General features: G+C 48.2%; 1 protein-coding gene across 3 annotated transcripts in view; it reads right to left on the reverse strand.

Annotated features, from left to right (window-relative positions):
• Window positions 1-19756, reverse strand: part of LOC130556315 (kinesin-like protein KIF1A) — a 254594-nt gene that overhangs the window by 34229 nt on the left and 200609 nt on the right. For all 3 annotated transcript variants that reach the window (XM_057337178.1, XM_057337179.1, XM_057337180.1), the window contains 3 exons: window positions 17414-17498; window positions 17205-17310; window positions 11031-11057 (listed from right to left, as the gene is read on the reverse strand). In XM_057337178.1, the coding sequence (XP_057193161.1) occupies window positions 11031-11057; window positions 17205-17310; window positions 17414-17498 (218 nt within the window). The remainder of the gene's footprint in view (window positions 1-11030; window positions 11058-17204; window positions 17311-17413; window positions 17499-19756) is intronic.

A 19756-nucleotide genomic window follows, 5' to 3' on the forward strand; every position in this document is an offset into this window, starting at 1 on the left:
CCTGACATCTGACGGACGTCAGGATGCGCTTCTGCGTGATCATCCTGAAAGGCAGCTATTGTGTAGGTGCCTGTTCAGAACACACAGACCCAAGATAGGGCGCAGCCCCCCGCCTTTCTTGGGGACAATGAAGTACAGGCTGTAAAACCCGTTGAACATCTCGGCTGGTGAGACGGGCTCGATCACTCCCTTCGCCAGAAGGGTGGCGACCTCGGCCCGAAGTACGGGAGCATCCTAGCCTCTGACTGAGGTATAACGGATGCCCTGAAACTTGGCGGGCGTGAGGCGAACTGGATCGCGTAGCCGAGACGGATCGTCTTCCCTAGCCAGCCTGACAGTCTGGGAAGCCCAGGCTCCCAGAAATGTAACAGGGGGACTAAAGGTTTGATCTTTTTCATCGTCCCCCCGGGGGGTGGTCCAATGGCTAGCAGTACGGATTCCTTGCCGGGGGAGGTCCCCCGGGGAGGAGATCGGCTCTGCTGCTTTTCCTGCCTGGCGACTGCGCAGCTCAACGCACTGTCTGACTGAGAGTGACTTGGTCCGTCGCAATGTAAGCTCTCGACACCAGAGTCTAGGTCGAGCCCCCCCCAGGTGGCCGCCGCCTAAGGGCACGAGTCCACCGCGGCGGCACCACCTGGGGGACATCGACGTATCCTCTAGCTGTCTCAACCTCGAGGGAAGAGAGGGTGACAGAACTTTGTTTGACATGAAACGTGCCGGAAAGGGGGCGTTCCAGGTCTTACTAAGTTCCTCATGCACTTCCGGTAAACACGGCACTGGGGGCGGGCGTGGCTTGGAGCCGTGCTCAAACCTTAGGCGCCATGTAGCCAGCCGCGAGCGCTGGGAGAGGCAGTGCGGGCACTGCAACCCAACACTCACGGCGGCCCGGGAAAGCATGGCTGACATTTCGACGTCCGCTTCTTCCTGGGCTCGACCCCCCGAGGGAGGGAGCCCGAGGAATCGTCGGAGTCGGATGGCAGTACGTCACCCCCCGATGCTGCAAGAGACATCTCATCATCACGCATCGTGTCCGAATACGTGATTGAGGAATAAGACGGTGGGACCGTCTCCTGGGGAACGGTCAGACGAGCGAGACGAGGTGCGAACGGTCCGTGAGCGGATTATCGCTCACAGTAATCCTCATATCACCCTCGCTGCTTGCCGTAGCGGACGGCAGGGCTGTAGTCCTGCTGCCACGGAACAGGGAGCAAACGAGGTGGTGGCTGAGTCCCGTGGGAACACAGCCACTCGTGACGCAACGTCTGAATCGTCACCGCCCGCAGTGTGCGCAGAACGTATCCACAACGTCTGCCCCAGCGTACTGGAAGTAGGCATCGTGTCCGTCCCCCTCCTCGATAAGTGTGTTGCACCCATGAGAACAGCGGGACATGCCACGCTGGAGAAAGTTGCTCTTTTAGAAAGGAAATTTGCTCGAACACCTCCGGAACTGCCGAGACGCCCAGGGGAGAGTCACTGCAGGAAGGGACCGTCCGCTGTCCACGTCGTAGATTCCAGCAGAAAAATGATCTCCAAAGATCGTAGAGAAGCTCATCAGATGCGTAGGCTCTGAAGAACAAAAAAAAGGTGAATGAATGAGCACACCGGCTTCCCTCTTATACCCGGACATCCGGGGAGGAGTCCGGCATGCAAATTTCATTCACCAATTTTCATTGGCCTTTTCTAAATACTCAGAAGATGATAGGTTCTCAAGACAAACCCCATTCTGTCGGTTCGACACAACGTTGAGAGACCGACAGAAAGGGAACTACAGTTAGTTCAGAATGCAGCTGCCAGAGTTATAACCAGGTCTAGAAAATATGATCACAATGCTATCATCCCTTCACTGGTTACCCATTAAGTATCGTATTGTCTTTAAAGTTATTTTAATTACTTCTAAAGCCTTAAACGGTTTAGCCCCTACCTACATAACAGAGCTTCTACCACACTACAACCCATCACGCTCTCTACGATCTCAAAACTACGGACTTTTGATAACACCTAGAATAACTAAATCCACCAAAGGGGGTAGAGCTTTCTCATACGTAGCACCTAAACTCTGGAATAGCCTCCCCGATACTATTCGAGGGTCGGACACACTCTCCCAATTTAAATCTAGATTAAAGACACATCTTTTCAGCCAAGCATTCACTAATACATAGCTAATGAACAGCAGCTACGCTAATTATTCTCTTTCTGCCCTCGCCTCGGGATGCCCATCCCGAGATGGGGAGAGATTCCTCCAGGCCCAGATGAACGTCATATGTCCATCCCCAACTAGAGATTACTCCAGCTACCCGTGCCATCCTGCTGCGAGAGCCTGCGGACTGACTGACCATCCCAGCTCCATCCAAGGCAATTCCATCACCACCCAAGAAAAAGGCGACCATCTGACCGGCCCAGCCCAGCTTGTCACATTAATGCTAAATTTACAATACTTGGTATTTATTGCTAAACTTACATCACATGACAGCAGTTTGAAGTTATAGCTGCACTCAGTGACTTTGATTGGAGGTTGCTGGGTGGGTGTTTGTAGGGAGTGGGGGGGCGTGTTGGTTGTGGTTCGGGGCGTTTCATTTGTTGGGACTGTGTGGGTCTGATCTGGTTGGTCTTGTTTTGTGGTCGATGTCGGACAACAGAGGAATAAAGTTAATTATGCCATTACTATTTTTCCCTGGTTGTTCCTCTGTTGTCTGTTGTTGATCGCGGAATGGGACCGGGTTGGACCTGCACGGTTTTGGCGGGTGGGGCTTCCCGGGTCGTGGCTCGTGAGCTCTCCCTGTCTTTCGTGGACGTTGCTCTGTGTTCACTGAGTGCAGCTATGACACGTCAGAGGAGATCTGGCCCTCCCGGCTGAGCCTGGTTTCTCCCGAGGTTTGTTTTTCTCCATTTATTCATCATTGGAGTTTGGTTTCCTCGCCACAGCAGTGCAGTGTTGGCTTGCTCACCGGGAGACTGCATTTATTTATTTATTCATTTATTTATTTGATATTATTTATTATAATGATCTTGCTTGGTCTGTTAACACCATGCACTGTGCTGTGTTTTACCTTTCTGTGTTTTTCTTATTTGCTCCTGTAAAGCTGCTTTGGAACAATGCACATTGTGAAAAGCGCTATATAAATAAAATTGAATTGAAGTACGCGCATTGTGCCTCTACTTGGACCACACACAGAGCTTCAGGAGCTGGATCATCGACACCGTCACTACTGCGTACCAGTCCCAAGACCGCCCGTGCCCACTGGCAGTGAGAGCTCACTCCACCCGGAGTATAGCCTCCTCGTGGGCACTGGCTCAGGGTGCCTCTCTGGCAGACATCTGCAGAGCTGAGGGTTGGGCTGTGCCCAACACCTTCGCGAGGTTCTACAGCCTCCGCGTAAAACCGGTGTCAGCTCGAGTCTTGCAGTGCATCAGGTAAGAACGGCGGCCGGTAGGGCGTATGCCTGCGAAAGCACCTTCCCCCTTCCCAGGTGGGTCAGCGTGCTATTTTCGCCTCCCTTCTTCCCCCACTGGGTGAAGAACAGGCATTCCATCCATCACTAAGCACCTCATGCGGGCGGGCTGGGCAGAGCGCCCTGCCCCCTTAGGCCGGGTATCAGCTTATCTACGCATAGCTCTAACCGGACCTAGTGCTCCAGACGTAGTAACCCCCCAGCAGGGCGGTTCCGTCTGATGTATCCTCATGATTGGTTCCCATCTTGGCAACCCATGACCTTCCCTAGGTGGACGTCCACTTTGCGGTAAACTCCTTCAGTCCGCACATTCCTCGCATGAGTTCTCCCCTAAACGGCGAGACCATGTTGGTATCTCCACTAAACTCCTCCCTACGGTAGGAAGTGGTCTCTGTAGCACGTCCCCCATTTGAGGAAGTAGCGCTTACCCAGTGGCCTTACGGTACCAGGCGGCTTCTCGCTGTTAGTTTAAATCTAGACTAAAGATGCATCTTTTTAATCTTGCATACACTACTCTTCCATAATATAAATCTTCAGAGGGTTTAGGCTGCATTAGTTAGATCAACCGGAACCAAAAACACCACTGATGTACTTGTTGCATCAAAGAGTACAGAACAGTACTCTACTCTCAGCCAGTCTTGTCTCATTGTTCCAAGGTTACCACAGCGAGCAGGATGCAGTTCATGGCCTGACCTGATGGTAGAGCGGAGAATGGGAAGTGGGGACCTGACAAGAGCTGAGATGATAGAGCTGGATAAAGAAGGACGCGGTCTCTTGACATGTCTTCACCACAAAACTTCAAATGCTATTAGATTATTAATGATAATCTTAAACTATAATTTATTTTATTATTAAGTTTATTTATTTTATTTAGCCTTGTTGTGCAAGTTCTCTGGAGCTTGTGCAGAGGCAGCAGCTTTTGCCAGAGGGGAACTGGAATCCCCTGGTTGGGCCTGGGTTCTCCTGAGGTTTTTTTTCTCGATTAGAGTTTTGGGTTCCTCGCCACCGTTTGCATACTGTTTTTGCACTATCTGCCTGACCGGGGGGGCTGCTTTAGAATTTTAAAGTTTTACTTAATTAATATTGCATATAGGAATTTATAGTCTGTTATATTTGACCTGTGCTTCTCTCTCCTTTATGCTAAATGTGTGCTCTCACTGAGCGTGTGTGTGTGTGTGTGCGTACTTGTCTGTGTACGTACGTGTGTGTGTGTGTGTGTTGTGTGTGTGTGTGTGCGTGCGTGCGCATTCGTGTGTGTGTGTGTGTCTCTATGTCTATGTGTGTTAGTGCATGTGCATATTGTGTGTGTGGAGTGTTTTGTATGTGGGTATGTCTGTCTTCTGTGTTTTCAACCTTTTCTTGTTTTTGCAGGTACAACTTTAATTATTTTGCTTATAGTCAATATGTCTCACGTACAGCTGCTTTGTAACAATGAAAATTGTAAAAGCGCTATATAAATAAAATTGAGTTGAGTTGAGTTGTTAGAGAAACAAGGCCACCGCCTGTGAGGGCCGAAGGCAGGGGCTTCCCACCCCACCTATCCACTGGTAGGTCACAATTTTGCGGTAGCACTCACATCTGACACGCCCAGGCCAGTCACCGTCGCTTCGCTAGAGATTGTGACATTGCACAGCGCCGTGGCGTTTTCCATAGGAACCCCATCTGTTGGTTCGACACAATGTCGAGAGACCGACAGAAAGGGAACGTCTTGGTTACGGCTGTAACCTCAGTTCCCTGATGGAGGGAACGAGACGTTGTGTCCTTCATGCCACAACGCGTGCCGCCCGCTGCAGCAGTCGAGAGAGATCTCAGGCTCCTTAGCCCTAATGTGAATGAATGCAGCACGCCGTCTCCCTTTTATACCCGGATATCCAGGGGCGGAGTCCGGCATGCAAATTTAATTCGCCAATTTCATTGGCCTTTTATAAACTAGTCAGATGTTGAGAGGTTCTCAAGACGAACCCCATCTGTTGGTTCGACACAACGTCTCGTTCCCTCCATCAGGGAACTGAGGTTACATCCGTAACCAAGACGTTCAACAGACGCCCGCCCAGGATTCAGGCGTTCTGTTTACCTCTGTTCGAGGCGAGAATGCTCCTGTACTTCGGGCCGAGGTCACCACCCTTCTGGCGAAGGATGCAATCAAGCCCGTCCCTCCAGCCGAGAGGCATTGGGTCTTACAGCCCCTACTTTATTGTCCCCAAGAAAGGTGGGGGGTTGCGCCCCATACTGGATCTGCACACTCTGAACAAGGCACTTCACAAGATGAAGTTCAGAATGTTGACGCAGAGGTGCATCCTGAGGTCCCACTGACAACAGGATTGGTTCGTGGCCATCGACCTGAAGGATGCGTACTTATGTCTCGAATTCTCACTCGTCACAGAACGTTCCACAAATTTGCGTTCGAGGGCCAAGCATACCAGTACAAGGTCTTGCCCTACACAGAGCATCTTTTATCTCGGTATGGAACTGGACTCTGTGTAGAGAATTTAGCATAAGCCAAATGGTCGGAGTCATTGAAAGAAGAGCCATCAACCCCATTCACTCCCCTTTCTCCTGGTTTCTTGATACGATCATCAAAAGACCAGAGTCAAAACCTCTCACTGAGAGTTTTGATAACCTTTGTTTCTCTGTTGGATATTTTACGACTCCTAAGCTTCAAAGCAGAGGGGAGAGGTCTCTCTGTCTAAGCCTCAGATGTTAAGTTTCAGATAACCAGAGAAACTTCTCTGACAAATAGGAACTTGTGTGATTCAACTGTTTTTTTTCTATAAATATATCTAAATATCTCGGTTATATGTTGTCGCTCTTGCCATTTTTAAATAATCTGTAATGGTTAAATAGGCAAGTTATTATAGCATATTTGATATATAAATGTTTGTCTTTACAATTCCTCCTTGTTTATATACATTGTGTGACCATAGAACATTCTCTTTTCATTATGTAATAATTTGGAATGGTATTTTGTAAAGTTGCCAGGAGGTCATGAAGATGCAAATTAGCTGTTGAGTGGACAAAGAACCTCTTCCCTGCTCAACTCTGATTGGTCGATTAAAACTCAGGTGGGCATGCCCTCTCATGAAGTTAAATATCGAGCTTGCTCTGAAAAGACCCTCTTCCTCTCTTCTCTTCTGCTATACCTGCCTCCAAAACGTGTTTCGTGGCGTCTCTTCGGAGACTGCCCTTTTCCCCCCCTGGGGGAAAAGAAGGAACAATGGACTTCTACTGCCACGTTGTTAAGCTAAGCGGCCGATCACGAGGCCCGCAACTTTCTGCAGGTCTGCCTTCTGAAACCTTTTGAACACTTCCATCTCTCACGCGCATACGGATATCGTTCCAGCACAGAGCTTGCAAGTATCCGTTTCTATTTATAGAATAGCTGTGTTAAGTCTGTGCCTCTTTGTTAAAGATGATTTTTATTGGTGTTCAGAAATCGCTGCCATGCCCTCTTTCTCTCTTTCTCTCTCCGTGCTTCCTAGCGCATTTGTGTTTCATGTATTTGTTTGTTTTATGCGATCGTCATTATTTTGTTATCATGTAGAGTAGAGTTTAATAAACAACCATATTCATTTGTGATGGGTTTTCTGTATTCACGCTCACAAGCTTGGTCCCTTCTACTATGTTTCGATTCGCTACCTTTGCTCTCAATCTTGTTTGGTAAAGTCACGTTACTTATGGCCATGAGATAATGTAAAGTATATAATATCATTGAGGCATTCGCTGGACGAATGCATACAAGTATTGTAATGCTTTATATTACTAATCAGAGACCGTAATATGATCAAATATGTATATTTGATCACGATTATTATACGTATTTTCCTGTGAGCTAAACTAATTCCTTGACTGAAATTGATATTTTAAATAACTCATTTCATGGATGTGATCTTGAAAGATCTGGTGGAGAACCATATTTGGTGAGCTTTGCTCATCAATATAATAACGTTAGCTAAAACCGCTACATCTGTCACTATGATAGGGCGCCTTACCATTGAGTGCTCCAAGTCAGTGCTGAGTTGTCTGAGACTCTTCAGGCGACAACCAGCGTTCCCACTAAAACTCTTTCAGAGGCTCCTGGGGCATATGGCATCCTCGGCGGTCGTTGTTCCGCTTGGGTTGATGCATATGAGACCGCTTCAGCACTGGCTCCAGAGTCGCGTTCCCTGGAGAGCGTGGCACAAGACATTTTTTTATTTATTGCCGTCGCAGCCTAGCCCCTTGGACAAACGTCTCTTTTCTCCGAGCCGGGATTCTGCTTGGGCAGGTCTCGAGTTGCGTTATGGTGACGACGGACACCTCCCTGCTCGGCTGGGGTGCTGTGTGCAAAGGGCACGCAGTTGTGGGTCGTTGGACGGGCTCCCGCCTGCAGTGGCATATCAATTGTCTAGAGTTGCTGGCTGCTTGGCTTGCTCTGAAGAGGTTCCTTCCCCTGTACGAGCGGAGCAGCACGGCTGCCGTGGCGTTGATCAACCACCAGGGTAGCATTCGCTTACGGCAGATGTCGCAACTCACCCGACGCCTCCTCCTCTGGAGTCAGCAGCCTTACACACAGCTGGCTGCGGGACAAGTGGAAGTACGCCTTCCCCCCAGTGAGCCTCCTTACACAGGTCCAGGTCCTGTGCAAGGTCAGGGAAGAAGAGCATCAGGTACTATTAGTTGCACCCTACTGGCCCAACCAGACTTAGTTCTCAGAGCTGACGCTTCTGGCGACGACTCCCCCCTGGCCGATTCCCCTGATGAAGGACCTTCTTTCTCAGGGGAAGGGCACGGTCTGGACCGTAGGCCAGACCTCTGGAACCTCCATGTCTGGGTCTTGTACGGGATGAGGAGATTCTGAGTGACTTGCACCCGCATCACTCAGGCCAGAGCTCCAGCCACTAGGTGCCTGTATGCCTACAAGTGGCGCCTCTTCTCGTCCTGCTGTTCTTCCTCTTCCTTGCAACCTCTTCCATTCCACCCTCAATGTGTATGTCGCCATCGCTGAACATCACACGCTTGTTGCCGGTAAGTCTCGGACAGCACGACTTAGTCATCAGATTCCTGAAGGGTGCGAGGTGCCAGATGGGGAGGATTCAATGTAACCGTGGCCTAATGGTTACAGAGTCGGACTCGTGACCAGAAGGTTGCCGGTTCGGTTCCCAGGGCCGGCGGGTAACGACTGAGGTGCCCTAGAGCAAGCCACCTTACCTTACCCCTACTTGCTCCCCGGGCGCTGCAGTGATAGCTGCCCACTGCTCCCTCTTGGGACCTCAACATTGGGGTTTTCTGTGACATGAGATGGCAAGCAGACGGTTGGTTAAGCCATTCTGTCTGCTCCCTGACCTGAGCCCTAGTGAGTCACGTTTTAGCATTAAGACTATGTGCCATATTTCTAGACAGGAGAGCAGCCCCAGCCCAAGAGCAATGGAGACCGTCTCTTTTCAACAGGTCAGGTCTGCCCCAAAATCTCTTCCAGTTATTTATAAAAACTACATCATCTTGCAGGCACCACTTAGACAACCAGCCGTTTAGTGAAGACAATCTACTATCTATCTCATCACCACGATAAGCAGGGAGGGGACCAGAGATTAATACAGTGTCTGACAACGTGCTTGCAAGTTCACACACCTCTTTAATATTATCTTTTGTGATCTCTGATTGACGGAGTCGAACATCATTTGTGCCAACATGAATTACAATCTTACTGAATTTACGATTATCTTTAGCCAGCACATTTAAATTTGATTTGATATCAGGCGCTCTGGGGCTCCCGGTAAACATTGGACTATGGAGGCTGGTGCGCGTCTATGTTAACGTTCCAAACAATAGAATCACCAGTAACTAGGGCATTTTCAACTGGTTTCTCAGTTGGTGCATCACTGAGTGGGGAAAACCTGTTCGAGACTGTAATCGGGACAGTTGAGTGATGTTTTGACTTGCGACTACGCCGTCTCATGGTCACAAAGTTTCCCTGCTGCTGGGGATCTTCAACCGGAACCGAATTAGGTGCGCAATTCACATCCAAAGTGTTTTCTGTGGCCCTTTCACTCTTACTATCCTTGAATAAAGTTTGGATGCGAGACTCTAATTCTACAGATTCTACTTTAATAACAGAGAAGGTTAAGCTAAACATATGGCATGCGGTGCTTGTAACAATAATAGGAGAGGAAACCATAACTCACCGGGTTTGAAGAATAATTCCGACTTAGACTTAGAGAGTTAGCACACAGAACAAGCAAACTAACAGGCAAGTGTAATGTTACACAGTGCACAGGTGACAAGCTAATGGAGTTGAGTTCCAAGCTAGCGTTATGCTAACGGAGTTGAGTTAACTATCTATTTGGTTTAGAATGCCAAATAAATGATATCAGACAGATTTATTATGGTATCAGATAAATTAGTATCAACAGTACTGAGTGTCAAATTACAACTATATTAATATCAAATCTATTTATATCAAAGGGAAGTGCTATCCAAGGATACGAACAAACCGCAAGGTGCAGGGCAGCCAGGAACTGGAAGCACTCAAGGAGACAACATTTAATTTAAACGTTTTTTTTTTCTGCCAAAATATTTAATTAAAATAAAATAACTAAATAAAATGACAGTGTCATCTGTCACTGCCTCAGCAAACAGCTTGGAAGTACAACCAGAGAAACAGATTTTGATAATAACACCACCTTCCTTATGTTTACAAATACCCAGATAATTCCTAAGATTACAGTTGTCCGGATTTCTTAATTACAGTTCGCAAGACAAGCAACTCTTAAAATGTTTGCTCTTACGGTCAATTTCCACTGCAGCGGAGCGGGCTGCTGGCAATGCTGAAACACATTTGCTTTGAGGCGTGTCATTAATTTTACGTATCAGTAATCTAACCTCAAGCAGGCTAAATTGTGTTTTACAATGTTGCTTTGACATTTGTGATAAAGGTTAATGTGGTTGTAGAATAGTTTCAATAAAACCATAAATTCTTCATTAGGAGATGTCATCTTTGTTCAGAATTTGTTGAGCAAGAGATCTTGTAAATCTCCATTATATGGGTAAATGATCAGTCCTCTTGACATAGGTATATTTGATCTGTACCACACCTCCTGTTAATGATTCAGCCAAAACACAGCGCATACAAAGCTAAGTCATGCAACCAAGAGGTTCCACAAAATATCAAAAACATACAGAACAGAGGCTTTCCACACAAAAGCATTTCCATGGAAAACAGAACAATTTTCTTTCACATTTTCACAAATATACACTTTAAACTTTTTGGATAAAAAATGGACAAACCCAACTGCTGGGTTAAATTAACCCATAAAATGTTAATATTTGACCCAACAATGGGTTAAAACAACCCAGCATTTGGGTTGAAACAACCCAATGTAGGGTCATTTATAACCCAACTGCTGGGTTTGTCCATTTTTGACCTAACGCTGGGTTGAAATAACCCAACCTTTTTAAAGTGTAAAAAATAGCAAACAGACAAAAATGGCAAAGAATGATGAACACTGATTGGAAAGATGGGCTGATAAATACAAATTGAAAAATACATATTCTTTCTATGTCTGATACAATGACAGTAGAGATATTTGAAAGTAAAAAAAATACCTAGGCATGTCCGAATCAAGAAACTGTCTGGAAAAACACAAAACAACATTCTGTTAGTGGACTAGAGAAATATAAGAATAAGCATCTTAAGATGGTTGTGAAGAAAAGGTGGTGTTGAGACTCAGATAGCTTTAACTGTACTGCAAGAACAAATTAGGTCGCTTCACTGTTTCAAATGAGGAATTAATTTGCTTTTTATCTGAATAAAATGTAGCACAGTACACACAGCTGTCGAGGTCTCTGCAAAACTCACATTGGTGTCCTTGTTCCTTTGCAATGATGCACAAATCCAGTTTCAATATGGTTTTATGCATAGTTTACATAACATAGTAAGGCAGTGTGGTTAAATTGCACAAAAGGGGTCAACCACTGCTTGCAAATATTTGTTTTATTCAGTAATGTTTTTGCATTGGTGTGGTGCAGATGGACAGGTGTTATTGGGTCGATAATTCTGAAAATTGTATTTATAATTATGAAAAGTCTCAAGTAAGCTTTGACGTTAAGCATATAGTTTGCAAAGTCTGTATGCTGTTCAGTGATGTCCATCTCAGGTAATGTCATACTGTAGTAATGCATTGTGGATCACGCACCACCATATATGGAAGGTCATATACTGTTTCCGGGTCTAAACCCTCAATAAGATGCTATAGGCAAACAACAAAAAATGCTAATGTACACTCATGGCTGTAACGAGCTCTCCACCACCGCCAGCCATGCCCCCCGCATCAGCGTCTTCACCCAGCTTCACCCGTTCCCATTCTCCGGACTTCTGACAGCACGGAATACACTCCCATAATCCCTTGCACTTGATTACCCATTATTTCACCCGCACCTGACACTCACTACCTGGACACTATATATGCCATGTTTTTTGTTGTGTTCTTTGTAGAGTTTAATTGTATTATGCTTTGCACTAGTTTGACCCTTTTTGATACCCGTGGATGTTACCTGTTGTTAAGTTATACTCACCTGTGGATGTCACCTGTTGTTGGATGTTACCTACCTGTGGATGTTACCTGTTGTTTGGGTTTTAACTGTCACCTGTTCCTCCATTCACCCCTACAATAAACCAGACAACTCCAGCTCTCTGTGTGGCATCGTCCCTCAGCCTGTAATTGTTACAATGGCGAGCTGTAAAACTATCATGAAACCACAAACCTAACCTTTATCTTCGTAACGAAATCCCACATGGCCAGTCAGTGATTCATTTTTCATAATTTATTCAAATATTGATGAGGGAGATTCCGTAAGCCTGGGGACTGTAGTGTACTGTGAGTTAATAAATGCGCCGCGTAAATATGCGATGTGAGTAAACAGTGCTCATTAACAGCTGTTTAAGCTGTAGCCCCGCTTGAAATGAATGGATGCTCGGACCCGGAAACGGTATTCCTTACATCACCACTTAACAACCAAATAGCTGTCATGATGAGGGTATGTTAATGAATTTTATTGCTAAAGTGTGTTTAGATTCAACTTTATTGTCATTGCACATGTACAAGTACAAGGCAACGAAATGTGACCTCTGCATTTAACCCATCCAGAGAGTAGTGAACACACGCACAGCAAGTGGTGAACACACGTACCCCCGGAGCAGTGGGCAGCTATCACTGCAGTGCCCGGGGAGCAAGTAGGGGTAAGGTGCCTTGCTCTAGGGCACCTCAGTTGTTACCCACCTGCCCTGGGAATCGAACCGGCAACCTTCTGGTCAGATGTCTGACTCTCTAACCATTAGGCCACAACTGCTATAAATAAATCTGATTAAAGATTTGCATGTAAGAGATCGTCTCGGTTACGACTGTAACCTCTGTTCCCTGATGGAGGGAACGAGACGTTGTGTTGAGAGACAGACTGGGGTTTGATCTTGAGAACCTATCATCTCCGAGAGGATTTAAAACGCCAATGGGCTTTGGCGAATGGCAACCGCACGCCAGTCCCCGCCCCGTGCATACGGGTATAAAAGGGAGGCGGCGGCAGCCATTCACTTACCCTTTGGGCTGAGGAACCTGAGAGACATCTCCCAGTCGCTGCAGTGGGTCGGTGAAGCGTTGTGGCATGAAGACACAATGTCTCGTTCCCTCCATCAGGGAACGGAGGTTACAGTCGTAACAGAGACGTTCCCCTTCAGTCGGTCTCTCGACGTTGTGTAGAGAGACAGATTGGGGACCTATCTTTACACGCCACGGCGCTGAGCCGTATCACGACCTCAAGCGGAGCGACACTGACTGGCCTAGCGAGTCACAAGTGATCTCTACTGTGAGACGTAGTCTTCCAGTGGGATCAGTACTAGTAGCATACCATGAGAGGCTCGTACCGACAGCCATCACGGACGGTGGCGTTCATCTCTATTAGCGAGACGCCGCCCGGCGCCATAAGGAACACTGGGGAAACACTGCTCTCCTCGTGGAAGAGTGTGTTACGGAGGCCACATCCTACCACAAGGGGAGGTTACATGTAGAGACACCAACATGTGTTCACCAGTGGGGAGAATTTGAGAATGTGAGAATTTGTGTCAGCCCGAATGGGGGGACAGAACCCAGGTGGGGTAAACCACCGGAGGGGAGGTCACAGGTTCACCAACAGGGGAACCAAGAGTGAGGAATTCAACATACAGGACTACCCTGCACACTGGTGCACAACCACTCCGCCCGGTTTGTTACCATAATTGCCAATGCTTAGTGATGGATGGAATGCCTGTACTTCACCCTAAGGGGGAAGTAGGGAGGCTAAAATAGCGCGCTAGACTCACCTGGAGAGGGGAGAAGGCACTTTCGCAGGCGTACGCCCAACCCAGTTGCCGACCTTACATGTCAGTAGCGCGTAAGACCCGGGCTGACACTGGTTCCACGTGGAGATTGTAAAACTTTGCGAAGGTACTGGCCGTAGACCAACCTGCAGCACTACATACAGTATGTCTGTCAGAGAGGTGCCCTGAGCCAGTGCCCACGAGGAGGCCATACTCTGAGTGGAGTGGGCTCTCACTGCAAGCGGGCACGGGCGATCTTGGGACTGGTATGCCAAAGTGATGGCATCCACAATCCAGTGCACCAGTCTCTGTTTGGATACAGCCCTCCCCTGGTGATGTCCCCCATAACAGACAAAGAGCTGCTCAGAGCTTCTAAAGCTCTGCGTGCGGTCCAAGTAGAGGTGCAGTTGCGCGTACTGGACACAACACGATGGAGGTTGAGTCTTCCTCCCTGAAGGGGAGCGCCTGCAGGTTCACCACCTGGTCCCGGAAGGTAGTGGTGGGAACCTTGGGCACATAACTGGGACAGGGTCTCAGGATAACGTGAGAATGACCGAGCCTGAATTCTAGGCACCCATGGGACACGGAAAATGCCTGGAGGTCCACCACCCTCTTCATAGAAGCGAGTGCCATCAAGAGTGCCGTCTTCATTGTCAGATGAGGAAGACTGGCATCTCTGAGGGGCTCGAAAGAGGTCGTTCCAAGGCCTGTAAGACCACATTAAGGTCCCAAGAGGGTACGGAGCGCGGTTGAGGTAGATTAACCCTTCTCGCGCCTCTAAGGAACCTGGTGACCGGGTCATGTTGGCCAAGAGACTTACCCTCCACGAGATCGTGATAAGCGGCAATAGCGGCTACATACACTTTCATTGTGGATGGGGAGAGGTTACTTAGTCTCTCTTGTAAGAAGGCCAACGCTGACCCGATCGGGCAATTCCATGGGTTCTCCCTGCGGGACGAACACCAGGACGAGAAGAGATGCCACTTATAAGCGTATAAATGCCTAGTGGCGGGGCTCATGCCTGCAGGACGGTCTCTCTTACCGCCAGTGGCAAGCCACTCAAGGTCTCCTCGTCCCGTCCAGGGGCCAGATATGAAGATTCCAGAGGTCTGGTTTGGGGTGCCACACCGTGCCCTTCCCCTGCGATAGAAGGTCCGTCATGCGGGGAATCGGCCAGGGGGGAACTGTCGTCAGAGCCACCAGGTCTGAGAACCAAGTCTGGTTGGGCCAGTAAGGCGCAAATAGCAGTACTTGATGTCCCTCTTCCCTGACCTTGCACAGGACCTGGGGGGAAGGCATACTTCCGCTTGTCCCGCGGCCAGCTGTGTGCTAAGGTATACTTCTGCTTGTCCCGCAGCCAGCTGTGTGCTAAGGCATCTGTGCCGAGGGGTCCCTCGGGCAGGGAGTACCAAAGCGGGCAATGGGTGGAGTTCGGGGAGGCAAATAGGTCCACCTGCGCCTGGCAAAACCACTCCCCAATGAGCCGGACTGCGCGGGGTGTCCCCTGATGAGAGTCTGGTTCAGGTCACCCGGGATGAAAGTGGCTTGCAGGAACTTGATCACCTGCTGACTCCAGAGGAGGAGGCATGGGGCGAGTTGTGACATGCTGTCTGACCGGACCAGCTCGTGTTTTTCCTGCACGAGGGGCTGGAGTCTCCTTAGTGCCATAAGTACAGCCAGAACTCAAAGCAGTTGATGTGCCACCGCAGCCGGGGACCCATCCACTGCCCCGATACTGCACATGGCAACCCACCCCTGCAAGGAGACATCTGTCATGACCAAGACGTGTCTCGAACCTGCCCGAGTGGAACCCCCGCTCAGAGAAAGGTCAGGTCTGACCCAGGGGTGAAGGTGTGAAGGCACTGAGCCGTTAGTAATGGGCCTGGTGCCGGTGTGCCTCTCTAGCCAAGCGCCCAAGAACCGTGACAGCGGAACCAGAGAGCCGATCTGCTTCACAGTGTCGTGGGAGGCTGGTTTGATGGCTGACAGAGTGGTCACCTCACACAGGGCGGGACCCCAGGGAGGTTGACTGCTCTGCTGACTTATCTGCTTGGTGTTACCGTCGGCCAACGCAACGTCAAGTGGAGATTGCGGAAGGCAGCGAGAAGTTATGTCACCCGGCGCACAGTCGTATCGAGAGTGCTGTAGGGAAGCCCGGAGAGAGAGAAGCTCTTTTGAGAGAGAGTGGGTGCCCGGCCCTAAAAAGGGCCCGGCTTGGGTGGGGCATGTGTCAGGCTGCATCTCGCTTTGACGTGCCAGCGATGACCTGGCCGGGGGGGGGGTCGCCCACTGTACTCTCAATCCCCATGGCTCATCCCGTCAGGGCCGCTCTGTCTTTAGGCGGGTTCTCAATGGGGTAGAAGCCCCCTCCCGCGGGGCTCTGCATCTCTGGTGGGCCGTCGACCAGTGGGGCCACCATGGGGGGCCGGGACTGCTGGGGGGCATGCTGTGCTCGGGACCTCAGCAACCGATAGGTGGCCGGGTTACGGCGGAGCAGTCTGCTTCTTCACCATGAAGAACCTCCACCGTGTCACCACACAGCCCCACTTGCGAGATGGGCGCATCTAGAAGGCGGGCCTTCTGAGCATCACCATGCAAGATTGAGCTACAGATGTCTCCCTTGGACCACTATCATGGACATCGTCCGACCCAGAGCACCCACCATGACCTCCGGCGGTGGCGGAGGCCTGTGGCGGTGCGCAGCCGGGTCGGCCTTCCCATCAACCAGATCCTAGCGCTTTGACATATGACCCAAATATGTCTCCATAGCATTATGGGCCTATTCCACATTTTTGTGTGCTCCTCATGCACCTCCAGGTCAGCCCGGGCAAGCACGGCCGTCATCTCTGCGTCGCCTTATCTTGGGCTCCACCGCCCGGAGGCGGGATCTCCCTTGGGCTCCAAGGGATCTCCGCATCCGATGCCAGGAGGTAGCTGCCCGATGTTATGACAGAAAGTTTTTCCCCATCCCGTTGTCGAGTCTGCCCGCTATGGGACAGTACACCGCCAACCATCGGGGACCATCAGGTGAGCGTGCTGGGGCAGGGATGATCCGTGAGCCGAAACTGGCGGAGTGACATCCATGGGAATGCCCAATCACCCCCGCCGCTCGCTGAAGCATTCGACCTAGCCGAAGCGGCAGTCAAACTCGCTCAGGAAGCAGACAGGGTTGCGGCTACATTCCGGAGAACATTGCCAACTGTGACCGCAACACCTTAGTCGACGAGCCTTGCCACTGCATGCTGGACCCCCAACATGCAATACAGGTGTCGTGCCCGTCGGACTCGGGGATGAGTCTGTCATACCCAAGAACACAGCTGCGAGACACGCGCGAAGAAAGCGCAGACTGAGAGGAAATTTGCTCTTAATAAAGATAATACTAGAACTAGTCTTCTCATTTAAGTTGGTATTTATGAGGGCTGGTAAAGTACTTGTCATCTTGTGTGGGTCGAATATATCCTGCAGACAGTATGTTGAGAGATAGAATGTTGGGGTCGATTATGGTCTCATCTGCTTCCGTTGTGTTCCGTATGCGTCCTGTAAAACATAAGCATACATAAATTAATCATGTTTTTTGCACTAAACAATGCAATATTGATCTGGTTTGGGCACAAGAGCGTAAGATTCAACTCAAACTCACCAACAACTAGCTCTCGCACTTCCTTCCACTTAATATCTCGTCCTGTCTCATGTACGATGGTGACTGTAACTCTCCTTTGGATGCCCTGTTAGATAAATATGTTGCTTCATGTTATCGTTACAGATAACATGACAGTAGAGTACATTGTAATATTGTAGTCTAAAGGGACGCGTTTTTTTCTAGACATCGAGGTGATACTATTTCTACTTTTCAGAATGCATCACGTGCACCACAACTATTTAGCTTCACCTTCTGTGGACAAATATAGACAAGCTCAGTGAAGATGGAGACACAGATGATCACATAATTCATAAATCTAGTAGCAGAGTTATTGGAAGCTATTTTCAGTGCATATAATATAATCCATATGTCCTTTGTTAATACCCTCTCATCTTCACGGCCACGGTTGATTTTTATCTCCTAAATAAATCTGCTTTGAAAGACTCGCTTGAGATAATGATTCAGTGAGTCATTCATCAAGACCACTAGGTGTGTATAGTCCATTTAAAATTCCCTTGGCAAAAGGAGCAATAAAAACAACGTAATTTTCTCTTTATTTCAAGTGACGTTTGGAGGTCCCTGCGGATATTCTGTTTGGAACGCACTGCGTGTCACGCTTGTGTTTCCTTTCTGCAGCGCCAAGATGCGCACTGCCTATATTTGCAAGTTGTAGACATGACGCGCGGCGCTGCTTCTCGTCAGGTGCGCACTATTGTTTTAACGTTCAAGTCATAGTGAGCTGTTTATAAAGAAAGGCTCGACTTCCAAATGATGTCATTTTAATCAAATTCAAGCCTTTAAAGTGGTTTGATCATGGTGTGTGCGGTAGCAACGATGCACAAGTTAATGGGTCTTCTCAATCATTGTGAATGTTATATGAAGTTTTGACAGAAAAGTACTGGAAATACACAGGTCATAGGCTACATACAATTCTTTGGACGTTAATAAATGAAGATATTTGATATTGACACAAGGAAAGGGCACAGGCCGACAGAAAGATTTTATTCTTATCACATGTAGCTTTGTAAACTGCTGGTATCTAGAATGAGTTTTATCAGCATTATATTATTCATAGCATAGGGCTCTCTCAATTAATATTTTACAGTTTGTCAATTAATGAGATTATAAACTTCGTATACGCACCCCTCACAATCCCCCAGCCCCGGCACATAACAAATTCCAATTTAACCCCTGGTTGTATCTAAGTATCTTTTTTAGGGGTGTAACGGTACGTGTATTCGTACCGAACCGTCACAGGCAACATTCCAAATATAGTCATCATTCCTATGCCCTACTTGTCATGAACGTGGAGGTGAGACATGGACAGAGGACCCAAGTGCAGTAAGGGGTTAACAAGACATTTATTAACAATAGACAAAACAAAAACCCACGAGGGGGCAAAATACCAAGGACAAGGTAAAACATGGCGGAGTGACAGGAACACGGACTAAACTACACTGGACAAGACTAAAGATAAACATTGACATTAGGTACAAATAACTGGACTAAACTACATTGAACTCAAACAGGAACTCACCAACACAATGAACCAGCCCAGGACAGAGAACAAAGGGGCATTAAATAAGGGACCAAATCAAGAGGAGACAGGTGCGGGGCATGAACTAATAATGAGCACTAACGAGGAAACAAGAGGGCAGGAACAATGACGAGACCTGGAGAGAGCATGTGGAAGGCCAAGTGGGCCAAAATGCTTCTCTCCACATTAAACAAGAGGTTCTGCCATGGCTCTGCCACACGATCAAGAAAAGCAAGACAAGATGGGGCAGAACCATGACACTACTCCCTTCGAATTCCCTTGGAATTTAGACCATGGAGTGAACAGGGCATTTGCATTCAATTATGTAGACGTTTGGAATGCACTTGGCAAAGGAAACAATGTAATTTCCTCATTATCTTCAGCTGGAATGTTCACATGAAAACGAATCATTGTGTCCGTCAGCAGATGTCGCTGTTTTAATGGCATAACTTCAGCATTTGCAAACAAACATACATTTTATATATATATAAAACCTTTCAAAATATAAAATGTATTGTTTATTTGCAAACAGTTAGGTTTAATGCTTAAGTTATGCCATTAAAACAGCGACATCTTCTGATGGACACAATGCTTCGTTCTCACATGAACATGCCAGCTGAAGATAATGAGGAAATTACATCTCTTCCTTTGCCAAGTGCATACCAAACGTCTACATAATGGCTGAATCCAAAATCACATACTGTCATACTATATAAAATATCTGGCTAAAACCAGTGACTGCTGTGAAAGGGCAGCTTACAACCAGGGAAAGACCTGGTGACAGCCTGGAGAGACTGCTGGCAAGA

Source organism: Triplophysa rosa, linkage group LG7 (assembly GCF_024868665.1).
Source record: "Triplophysa rosa linkage group LG7, Trosa_1v2, whole genome shotgun sequence".
NCBI lineage: Eukaryota > Metazoa > Chordata > Actinopteri > Cypriniformes > Nemacheilidae > Triplophysa > Triplophysa rosa.